The 12,459-nt window shown below is 43.0% G+C and overlaps 1 protein-coding gene across 2 annotated transcripts in view; it reads left to right on the top strand.

The window, feature by feature from the left end:
* Positions 1-690: 690 nt before the first annotated feature.
* Positions 691-12,459, top strand: part of foxo1a (forkhead box O1 a) — a 37,178-nt gene continuing 25,409 nt past the window's right edge. For both annotated transcript variants that reach the window (XR_013294064.1, XM_077565476.1), the window contains exon 1: positions 691-1,714. Coding sequence is in view for 1 of the 2 variants with exons in the window: in XM_077565476.1 (XP_077421602.1) it covers positions 1,088-1,714 (627 nt within the window). In the remaining variant the exon portion in view is untranslated. The remainder of the gene's footprint in view (positions 1,715-12,459) is intronic.

Genomic DNA, 12,459 nt, shown 5'->3' with positions numbered 1-12,459 from the left:
TTTTCTCCTCTTTTTTTTTTTTTTTTTAAATAATTCACAACAGTAAATTCTGACGAGCCAACAGACTTGTTGCTTTACAGCAGGCACATCGACTAAAGTACGCGCGTTTTATCAGTAACAGCAATTGAACCCTTGGCTCTTTGGCCGTTCATAATGATAAACTTAAATGCAAAAATAATCGTCAAGAGCCAAACAGAGGTTGCAGAAGGCGCTCAGGTGATGTGTGAACGAATTTATTAGAATTTGGCAGTCAAACACGCAGCGATAGATAGAGAGGAACAATTAAGAGTCGAAAAGGAACACGCATTACATACGTTATTAAAAAAATAAATGCTAAGGAATACATCTAGCGCATTCAAAAGGCACCACTTTACGTCCAATTTAGCAACAGCATTGAAATATATTAGATACTTTTATGGATTGGAAAAATCTGACTGATCTAGAATTTTTTAGGCGGTTATCAACCACACTTGGAAAATGTCATCCGAATGTTACAATGACCAATTTCAAATTCGTGTTAAACACATGGTCTACATCAACGTTATCAAACACGAACAGCGTTTCCACCTCTAAAATATGTAAACATGACAGGAATTCATTGTTGGGAACAACCTTTGGGTGCCCTCTCATGTTTACTAGGCCAAAGAATGAAAACAGGTCCTCTTTTCCTTTTTTGTTTTTGCCCCCTCCCCCGTGCAAAGTCGTCGGATGTCATTCATTGGCGCGCCGCGGCTGTCAATCAAGGGTGGGCGTGGCCATGTGCCAAACGCCACTTCCAGTAAAAGTGCTCACATGCTGCACAGCGCGCAGTCAACAGGCTGTGGGGAACATCGACGCGCCAGGACGCTGCGCACTTTACACGCTTGTCTTTTTATACGCCTCATGTTCTTTATGGACACTTTTTCACGGTTTGATTTTTTAAAAGCGTTTGGGATGTAACTTCTAAAGTTGACTGACTTTCTGCGGAGTTCCCGCGTTTTTCGGACGTTTGTTTACCTCCCGTTTTTTCTTTTTCTTTTTTTTATCGGGGGTGGGGGGGACATAATAACACCCCGGCCGGCTAATTCCCATCACCCTCTCGACCACCATGGCGGAAGCGGCCCAGCAGCAGCAGCCACACCTGGTGGACATCGACCCGGACTTCGAGCCCTTGGCCAGACCCCGCTCGTGCACTTGGCCCTTGCCCCGACCGGAGTTCGTCAACCCGGGCGACTCCAACACCTCGTCGCCGGTGCCGTCCATCAAGCAGGAGCCCGCCGGCAACGACTACATCAGCAACCTCAGCCTACTGGAGGAGAACGAGGACCTGTGCGCCGACTTCCAGTGTCAGGAGACGTGCGTCCACCAGCAACAGCATCAGCATCACCCCAACCCCGCGCTGCAGCAGCATCCCCATCCCCATCCCCATCCGCAGCCCCAGCAACAGCAGCAGCAGCAGCAGCAGCAACAACAGCAGGTGCCTCTGCTCTCCTCCCCGCTTGCAAACTCGCCGTCGTCGGCCGCCGCAGCAGCCGCCGCCGCCGCTGCCCAGAGGAAGAGCAGCTCGTCCCGACGGAACGCCTGGGGGAATATGTCGTACGCGGACCTCATTACCAAAGCCATCGAGAGCTCCCCGGAGAACAGGCTCACCCTGTCTCAGATCTACGACTGGATGGTGAAGAGTGTGCCTTACTTCAAGGACAAGGGGGACAGCAACAGCTCTGCAGGTTGGAAGGTATGTTGTTGTTGAGTACGATGGAGTTGAGGAAAAGTGGTTTTCACTGTGCTTCTCAAATTTTATTATTATTATTTTTTGTTATTATCTATAGAAAAAATGGTTAGCTCTACAAATTACCACCATCGACATTACCATGAGCTGTAACATTATGCCTTAATACTGTATAGGTAAGTTGAAAACTTGATTGATTCAATTAAACTTGTAAATATTTGAAAACAAAACAATGCTAAAAAAACAAAATCGATTGCACTTAAAAGTTAAATACAATTGAACTGTACTACTCTGTAGGTTTATTTACGGGATTCTGTTAAGTACCTCTAGAGGGAGCCCGTGTGCCACTAGTGGTGCTTGTGACACACTTTCTCTCAGGTGTAGCAAACTCATTGTTGTTTCAGGGTCGTTATGATTTAAAACCATGAAAATGGGTTATTGCCTAAGCATATTATTTACACACAAAATTTTAAATGGGTAAGTTATTTTGAAATTGAAACAATTTGATGTTCACTTTGTTAATTTGGAAAATATACTATATTTTTCTCCCAAAAACTTGAAGGTGACTTTTGGCTTTATTCTCATAAAACTCCGACTTTATTCTTTTAATATTATGACTTGAAGTGTATTTTGGTCCTTTGAGGGGTGGAATCACACAAATACAAAATATTACTTGTATACTTTTTTTCTTGTAAAATTCATACATTTTTATCGATAAAAAAAAAAGCATCAAACTTTCCAGATTACTGCTAGCATAATTACTTAACATTGTTCCTAATTTAATTTAATTCTTGTAATATTTTGACTTGGATCTAAAAAATACACACCTTTTTTTTCTTGAAAATAAACAGGTTTCGACTTTAATCTCATAGTGTTTTTTTCACCCTAAAACGCTTTCGTACCTCTCTGTGCTGGAATCCTACATTTTAAACAAAATGCTGGGTTGTTTTCTTGCTGGGTAGCTGTTCATTTTCAGCAGTTTGGGTTACTTTTACTCAAGTAAAATAAAATAAAGTTAACATTTTCCCCCCCATCAGACTGGGTTGAAGATTGGATTTAGGCGGGTTGAAGAAATGATGCTGGTTGCCATTTTGGAAGCAATTTTGTTGTTTACTGTTACTGAAATGGAAGCAAATTGAAAGTAACATTGTTAAAAAGACTTGATGGTGATTGGATGGATGGCTCAGTGGGTCACATTGCTGACTTTGGACAGGGGGATCGGGGTCCCCCCGGCAAGACTCTTAATTAATTAACATCATATACTGATTCCCGGCCCTTTCCAGTCGCAAGACTGGATAAAAATGGGTGGGTTGCGTCAGGAAGGCCATCCGATGTAAAAACTGTGCCAAACATAGTATATGTAAATGTAGGTAATAAAATTTGTATTATTTTTTCTCACAGCTATGCTGATAACCTGTTAACCATTTCTTGATAACTTTAGCTCATCAGTATGTGTAGTTTTGACCATTTGTTGTATTTTGACCCAACATACTAGTTCAAAGTATTTAGGTATTAGTATTTAAGTACCCAATTTAGGTACTTGTAAGTAACCCAGTAGATTTACGAGTGCATGCAAAAAAAAAAAAGTCAAAAGAGGCCAATCAAAAGCAAAAGCAAAAGAAAAAGCCTTTGATTGGGTTTGACGTTTGAGGTTGTTTTGTCATTGTCCTCATTGGTGTCCCTCCTGCGTCCATTTGTGTTGCATTGCTAGCGTGGTCCATGACAGTCATCTGACTTCTCCCCGCTCCCTTTGATTTGCAAAGTCCGCTGACTCGACAGGGGCCCCCGCGTCCTGGCGTCGCGCGATGGAAACACGGGATTCTCGTCTCGACTAATTCACGCAAAGTGAATGAAGCCAGATGAAAAGGAACCCGTGAGTTCAGACTTCATGGGATGCTGCGGACAGCCAGAGGGCGGGGGGGGGGGGGGGGGGGGCGGGGGGGGGGGGTGGCGAGGGTTTGGCCGTGACTGTTTTAGATGTGGCGTGACCAGCATCAGCCTTTGGAGTAGCTTGAATGGTGTCTGGCGCTTAATTGATGGCGAGAAATTCATCTGCGATTCATCCCAGTCGTCCCACCCTGACCCTGGCGGAAGTTGAAACACGCCGAGGTGACCCCTCCGTGTCATTAATGAGGCGGAATTCGGCAGCGTGCACACACACATGCTGTTCGCCATTCATCCGTTTGACCTGGCTGTTTACAAAAGCTCCCGACTAATGTGGGGCTGTCGGATTGTGTCCCGTAAATCAGATTAGGCCAGGACAAAAAAAAAAAAAAAAAAAATTGCTCACTGTGGGCCGAACATAAAAAGGAGATTTCCAGGTGCACTCAAAGGAAAAATAACTGTTGTAGAGGTGGCAAATTCAGGTCCAGTAAGTAAAAACCCTGCCACAGTTTGGCTTTAGCCCCTTGTGCTAGCTAGCTAGCTCCCTAGCAGGTAACCGAACACCCGGGAACCTAGCTAGGGAGAACGCTAGCTAGCACATGGGGCTAAAGCCAAAATGTAGCAGAGTTTTTACTTTCTGGACCTGGATTTGCCACCTCTGATTTGGTGATTGTTGTAGCGCAGTGGGGGAAGTGGTTAGCACACCAGTCCCAACGTTTTCAGGTTCCGTGTTCGAATCTATGCATCTTGGTGTATCCTGCTTCTTCGCCAAAGTCAGCGGAGTGCAACTGTTAAATAAGATACCACGTGGCCCAAGAAAGTGTGGTGAAACTGTGTGATTACTTATTTGATGCAGGATTTTATTTTGACGGTCTGAATTTTGACAGGATGTCCGACACAAATGTTACCTGAGTGTTGCCGAGCAGACCGTGTGGGTTATGAACTTATTACTTTGGAGTTGTTAATGAAAACATAACGCATAGGTGTGCATTGATTGCCTTTTTTTTATATGCAGGAAGAAAAAAAATCAAATTATATGAAATTATACGAAAATGAGGTTCATTGTCCAAAATGGGAACTCATCCTTTTTCTGTAGCGCTCGTCCACATTAGAGTAGCTGGTAATCTATCCCAGCTCACTTTTGGCAAGAGGCGGGATAAACCCTGGATTGGTCGCCAGGAAATCACAGGGCCGAAAATGGTTCCGCCATCGTCAAATTTGACTCAATCATGACATTCTCCCAAATGGCTGAAGGGTGACTGTGAATCAAATGTGTGGGAATTCAATATGCGAACCCACCTCTGTGATCATCCAATAGCCGAGCAGCAGATATTGCCGTGATATGTTGTTATTGTTATGTTACCCCGTGAAACGGTTGTTGTTGTTGTAAGTCCAGTCTTCATTTACTCTGCCGTTCCCACCGCGTTGCCTCACACCCGCCGAGCGTGCGGAGTGAGTCATAAAGCTGCTCGTATCGACATGAACTTTGAACCCCAGCAGCACTCCAACGTCTTGAATTGGATTCGTCATAAAGGAGCGGGGAAAATCAATAGGGTTTTGTAATACAATCAGATCATAACAATGACCAAAATGTTGAAGGTCACTTGAAAGCAACGGGCTAAGAATCGTGTTGACGATGCTAGCCCTCTGCTCCCTTAGCCGCTTCGGGTTGAATGCGCTTTCAAACTTGTGTGTCTGCCAAATGTGTGAAACCACGCCCCACTGAAAAATAGATGCTACTCGGTCAAGCTAGTGTCTTTCTAAGGCCTACACATCCCTACATTTGAGCCGTGAAAATATTTACACTTATAAACGTCCGGTGCCTTTTTTTGCGGCGGGAGGCGCTAGCCGCTAGCTAGCTTACGAGCTAGCAGGCTTCTGAGGCTTCACTCAGCCGACAGACGGCGTCACTTCCTCAAATGGCAATTTAAATAATGGTCTCTGTAATTTGTGGCATCCAGGGAAGATGAATTTTCGGTTGCAGGCATAGGTAGAAAGAAAACTGTATGTTATACTAGTAAAAATGTAACTCACAGCTAGGCTGGATTACCACAGTGGCAAACAAAGGGGCTAAAGCTCTCATATAGCATCATGGGGTGCCATTTTAGCTCCATCAAAAGTAAATAAATAAAACTGAAACGGTGAAAAACAGTTTAATGCTATAGCTCCACAATTCGGTATGATAACCAGCAGTTTTCAGTCGTAGTTTTCAGCAATTATCTTCTGAATTTCTGAATTTGCTTTGTGGGTCTGTAAAAAATAAATAAATAAAAAATAAAAAATTTTGGGGGGGAAACGATGTACCAGTCTCACCTCGCTACTGCAGCCATTTTGTGTCAAACCATCAGGGTTTTTGCTCAAATAGAGAAAAAAAAAAGTCCTGTATGTTTGAAAGAGGTTGGTTGAAAATTCAATTGAAGTGTCAAGCAATACAACATAAAAAATTTTTTGGTTTCTTCACAGACTCCCTTCAAATTACAAGATGATTGTTGAATATTCAATTGTGACAGGTAGACCGTTGCAAAGGATCATTGTACTAATTTAACGTTAGCTACCTCGGCCATTTTGTGTCATGGGCTCTGTAAATCCATCCTGCTTTGATATCGTTGAGTGTTGCGAATCTCACTGAGGTCACATCGGTATCACTTTGCGGTGGCGTCAACAACATTCATAAAATAGTCCAGTTGTGCTTGACACGTCGCTTGCGTGTTAAGAAGAGGTTACCACAGTGCACACTCCAATACGATTAGACACGGTAGATCATTTACAGCAGCGGTCCCCAACCTTTTTTTTTTTTTGCACCCCCAACGCAAAGCTAACCGAAATAGAAACAGATACAAATTAAAAGTCCAACTCACCATCATGCTGAAAGTACAGTTGTTGTTAATAGTGGGAGCCCCGCACTTGTTTCTCTATTCAACCAACCGGTACCATCTTGAGATGATCAGACCAAGAGTGTTACTTATGTCCTGTCTACTCTAGAATTTTGTTTTGGTGGCAATAATTGCAGAAAATCCTGCTTCACGAAGAACGGATTTTAGAAACACAAGCAACTTTTGAGGGCTTCACTGCCTGTCGATGCAGATCATGCAAAACGGGCTTTTTTTTTTCGTTTTGTTTTTTCAAAGCAGGATTGCTGATATTTTTCTTGGAAGTTGGAGGCTCTTCTTCTTCTGTCTCATCAATTGGCAGGAAGGAACTCTGTAAAAAAAAATTGCTAGCTTAAGGACTAAGTTTTTGTTACTATCTCACGTATCATATGAGCAAGATTAGCACGTTGACGTGCGAATTTTCAAAGTTGGAAATGCTCCAAGAGAATTAATTGGAATTTGCAAAAAGGAAGTTTGGCTCTAAAACGTAGATATAGTCGGGAACATATATTTAGAATGACTGCTGACAAGATTTAATGCAAGTATGCACCTGATTTTCAAAACAAAACTTGTTGCAGACTGATGCTTAGCAAAACATCTTTAGCTCAGTCTCTCTGTGTGGCCCGCCACGAAATGGCACAGACTGGTACTGGTCTGGTGGTCTGGAAGCGCTGATTCACAGTCCGCCGCAGCATCGCAGCGACGGACGTCGCCTTTGCGCTTCTTTATCTTCACGGGCGCTCCTCATTCAGGGCCGCGTCATTGTGGCGGCTCGACGAGGGGGGCGCTCGGCCTCCGCCGCGGGGCTCGCCGTAGACGGCGCAAAAGTGTGGGAAAAGCAGCGTGCCATTCACAGCGGCGGCGGGGGTGGTGGCGGGGCCTCCCGCGCCTCCTCACAGGGGGGCTACCGCACATTGTCTACTCGGTTTACTCGTGGAGGGGATGGAGCGATTGCGTCTGGCGTAGTGACACCACACTTTTGATTAGGATTTTTGTTTTTTTGTCATGTGAAGTAGACGTGACAGCACGGTGGAATAATGATTAGCACGTCTGCCTCACACTACTGAGGCTCAGGGTTCGAATCTCAACTCTGGCCTTCCTTTGTGGAGTTTGCATGTTATCCCAGTGCTCGTGTTGGTTTGCTACGACGTTCCCAAAGATGCACGTTAGCTTCATTGAATACTAAATTAGCTGTGGTTGCGAATGTGAGTGTGAATAGTTGTCTGTAAGTGTTCAGGATTGGCTGGTGACCAGTGAGGCTAACCACTTTAAATATATACTGTTTGTAAGTGTTAAGTTTTCAGGAAAGTCTTATATGTCGCCAAATTTCAGCCAGCATAAAACTCTCTACCAAATGTGTTTTTGCTTTATTATTGTTGTCTTTTTTAGACACTTTTTGTCGATCAGCGGACGTGTAGACTGCTATGTTAGCTTTTCGTGTTAGCTAATGACTTGCTAGTTGCTGTTACGTGTTACAGTTTGTGTGTGTTTAAACATTTGTTGTTGATTTTTGTCTTCCAGATTTATTGGGCAACTTTTTGTGACCCAATGAACTAATCCGCTAATCTCGGAACAAGTGTCCTGCATTTTGTTCATTTGTTTGTGCTATTTGACAAGGTGTACCACATGAATATTTAGACTGTTGTTAGCTTCTCAAGCTAGCCGCTTGTTGGCTAATCAATATGCTTGTCACTTGGGTTTAAAAGGGTTTGTTGTATGTGTAAGTAAAGAATGGAACAGTGACTGCTACTTCTTTTATTTTGTTAAGGTTTCTACTTCCTGCTTTTCTTCCCATTCGTTTAAGTCTTAGATTTATATTTAGATGTGTTATTTCTTCTGTGTTTTGGCCAATAAAGATAATCCTAATTGATTGATATCACCCAACTATTTGTTGAACAAAAGACTCATTTGGATCATCTGTGATTGTTGTTGTGCCTTGGAGTCCCATTTGTTTGACTTGTCGGACAAGGAGCACTGAATGAAGCACTAGATTGTCTTGTGCTTGAGATTTGTGATTAAAAGGTAGTATCAACTTTTTTTAAAATAACAAATATGGATCTTATGTGACTATTGTTGAGATTATCCGTTAATGTTGTTTGATAGAAAGGAACAACAAGACGTGAAGACCTAGTTTGTCATAGCTGCTAGCATTAGCTGCTAAAGGTAGCGCATGTTTATGTACTTAATGTCATGTAGGGACAGCTCCTGATGATTAGTGGTCGGTAACGAAACGATGCTTCATTAAAATCATCATGCGCATATCCGTTCTTATTTTGAAATCCAATTTGTAAACAAATCTGAATCACCATTTCCAGCTCCTCCCCCTCAACGCCACCCCGCCAAAAGCTCCTCCGCCGGCGCCGATTTTGGCGGGCTAGCGCGTCTCCGAGCGAGACACTCGCCCGCCAACTGAGTCACGACGACGAACAGTTGTGCCAGGTGGGACCCGCTCGCAGGAGCTCTCTGGCTGGACGTTGGCCCGGGCAGGAAGTGGAATGAACGCATGTTGCCAAAAATGGCAGAACTGCGTGCAGGCCTGTTTTCTTTCGAGTGTCCTTCGTTGGTTTCAGAAGTGGCAAAAGTAATCACATTAGATTTCAGAAGAAGTGCAGATACTTCTGGTAAAAATAGAAGTAGTGATTCAACTCCAGGCTGTACTTAAATATGAGTAAAAAGAAAAAGTGCAGACTCTGATGTGCTTTTGGTTATTAATGCGATCAAAACTTGTTCTCATCTCTTTGTTAACTTTGTAAACTGGCTAACAAAAATGCTCAATTAGAAAATGATAACTGAAAAATTCACAGTTTTTTTCTCAGATTAGATGGATATTATTTTTGATCCAGTTGTTTTCAAGCTGGTAAAAGACCCGCGTTCACTATGAACAATCTTGTAGCCAACAACGTCAAACACCGCAGTCCTTGTTTTTTTCCAGTCCCAGATCTCAATCAAAGAGCTCAACCGCAGTTGACTTTACCTTTCTGCTCTCTATTTGTTTTGTGTTTTCTTACATTGTGTAGTCATCCGCTGTGTTTGTAAAAAAAAAAATGAACGGGCCCATCTAGTAAGTAGTAGAAAGTTCAAAGTCATCAGAAATCTCAAGTAAAGATACCTGAACATTCTTGTCAAGTACAGAAACAAAGTTAAAGTACTTCGTACACCACTTGTTGTTTTTGAATGAGCTTGGAAGTGATACGCACGCACACATCCGGCTGTACTTTCTCGATGTTGCTGCATCCCGTGTGTCACCGCGCAAATATTTACCGCACTTTGATGTCGGCGCGTGAATCGATACGGCCGCGGCGTTCCCTCTGTACACGCCGCACTCCCGACCCGGCATTCCTCACCCCACTTGCGGTAAACACTGCCTCCCACGCCTCAAAACAAACGTTCACGGCCCGCCGGTCGTTAGCACGCACCCGCTGACTTCAATCACCTGGTGGTGATGCAGAGTTACGGCGGGTGTTGTATGACTTATTAAAGGTCATGGTTCGGTTCACATTGGGTACAGCAAGGGAAGCAAATGCAAAAATAAAACATCCGCTTGACTTTTGTTTATATAAGAACAGATTTAATTACATTTAAAATGAAACCATCCACCGTCTGCTAGCTAGCTGGGCCGCATTGTTTGTTTATGGACATAGCATGTGGTTAGAGTGTGTGGTTACGCCTGCCACACATCGAACCTTACTGAATAATGCTGTGAATGACAATAGCATAAATTAAAAGAAGATGTTAACAATAAACTGGATGTGCAGCCTCAAAAGACTGTACATGCTCCTGAAAAGGCAAAACAGCTCTCATAAGCCACGCAAAATGACATACAAACCACGTGCCAGCAATTAGGGAAGTTGGTCGTTTTATCCGCTTAGATCCAGCTTTCAGTCATTTTTGGAGAATGTCACGAAAGTATGTTTTTGTGACCTACGAGGATGTACACCGCATTTCGCTTCAAGTCAGATTGCATTGGTAACAGTTTTACTCACCACTCATGAGGAAGGCAATAAAATGGATGGATGTCAAAACTACCCTAAACTGCTAAAACTGTGAGCAGACTAATGACAAATTGATTGAGAGGTGTTGTTTATGTATACTTTTTGCCAGTCATTGGCAGGCCACAGTCTTGAATCCAGATGCTATCGATGGTTTTCTGGTAGTATTAATTTTATCAGCCATTTTAAAATTTAGTTTGTTTTAGTCCAGTTTCAATCATGCTTCTTTTGTTTTTTATCACAGTCGACCTCATCCCGTTTTATTTAGTTCCTTTTAAGTCGACTGTAAAGCTAGCATTTTAGTCTTTATTATGTTTTAGTGAAAAACAATTTGACGCACAATTATAGTATATCAACAAGTGGCTACTAAGATGCTATCGATGGTTTTCTGGTAGTATTAATTTTATCAGCCATTTTAAAATTTAGTTTGTTTTAGTCCAGTTTCAATCATGCTTCTTTGTTTTTTTATCACAGTCGACCTCATCCCGGTTTATTTAGTCCCTTTTTAGTCGACTGTAAAGCTAGCATTTTAGTCTTTATTATGTTTTAGTGAAAAACAATTTGACGCACAATTATAGTATATCAACAAGTGGCTACTAAGATGCTATCGATGGTTTTCTGGTAGTATTAATTTTATCAGCCATTTTAAAATTTAGTTTGTTTTAGTCCAGTTTCAATCATGCTTCTTTTGTTTTTTATCACAGTCGACCTCATCCCGTTTTATTTAGTTCCTTTTAAGTCGACTGTAAAGGTAGCATTTTAGTCTTTATTATGTTTTAGTGAAAAACAATTTGACGCACAATTGTAGTATATCAACAAGTGGCTACTAAAGCTCCATGCTATGAGCTAGTTAGCCAGCATTAGCTAGTGGTCAGATTAACATTATTGTTTGAACATTATAGCCGTTGGATTAATGTTACGGTGTAACTATAATTTACTTCTTTTTTTTAACCTTTAACCGTGAATCCACCTCCTGTCTGTCCGATGTGTTTGTGTATGTTGCACTCGCTAGCCGCAGATTTGAAGGGGGGGGGCACCGTGTGTCATATAGTGGTTTTACAAAGTCAAATAATTTTCGTCTCGTTTTTGTTCATGAACTAAAATGTCCATAGATTTCAATCCAGTTTTTATTAAGTGAAGTACGTTTTCGTCTCGTCTCCTCGTCGACGGAAATGCATACTGATTTAGTCCCAATTATTGTTTATATATGAGGCTTTTAGTCTAGTTTTCATCCGGTGAAAAATGTGTTGACGAAATTATTTTTGTTTCGTTTTCGTTGACGAAATTAACACAATTAGGCATACGTGCTAAAAACTATGCCCGCGTCTTGCCCAATAGGTGAAGGCAACATTTCTCTGCCTACTTTGGTCCACATAGTGTACAATTCCCACCAATGCCAGCTTTAACCTAAGAATAGAGGCATTCTAGTCTCCAGCGCAAAGCTGATTTGGTCATCGACGTTCCGAAACAAGCTCATAGTCTGAATGTGTATTAGTGGGACGATGGGGGGGGGGGGGTCATAGAACAGCAGCGCTCCTGTTTCTCCCGCTTCAGCACACACACACCAACACACACACACACACTCACGTCACCCCTGAAAGTGGTGGAGGAGTCCAAGGTTGGCATGGCCCCAGAACAGAAGGGGCAGCTGTGTTTCTCAGGCGAAGAGCTGGAGGAGCTCAGCCCATTTCCTGCCCCGGCCGCCCGCCTTCTCCATGCCTCGTCCATTCCTTACCAATAGCAGACCACACTTTGTGCCTCGAACCCCCCACCCCCAGGGCCACCATCACCACCGCCACCTTTGTCCCACCGTATGTAGAGTGGAAGGAGAAAATGAAGCGGCAGTGAGCAGTTGAGACTGTTTGCCACTTGTTAGGAGTTGCATAAGAAGACATTTACTGGAATCAAGGAGCCGCAGGCCAAAGTCTGGTGCCACTGGTTAGTCAGCGGAACTGTGAGGCACTGTGTTAGAGGTGGTGTGTGTGCATGAGTGTGTTTGCGTGCGCGC

The sequence above is a fragment of the Vanacampus margaritifer genome, chromosome 5 (genome assembly GCF_051991255.1).
Source record: "Vanacampus margaritifer isolate UIUO_Vmar chromosome 5, RoL_Vmar_1.0, whole genome shotgun sequence".
NCBI classification, from domain to species: domain Eukaryota; kingdom Metazoa; phylum Chordata; class Actinopteri; order Syngnathiformes; family Syngnathidae; genus Vanacampus; species Vanacampus margaritifer.
Note: the sequence above shows the minus strand (reverse complement) of the source record. Positions and strands in the feature narration are given on the sequence as shown.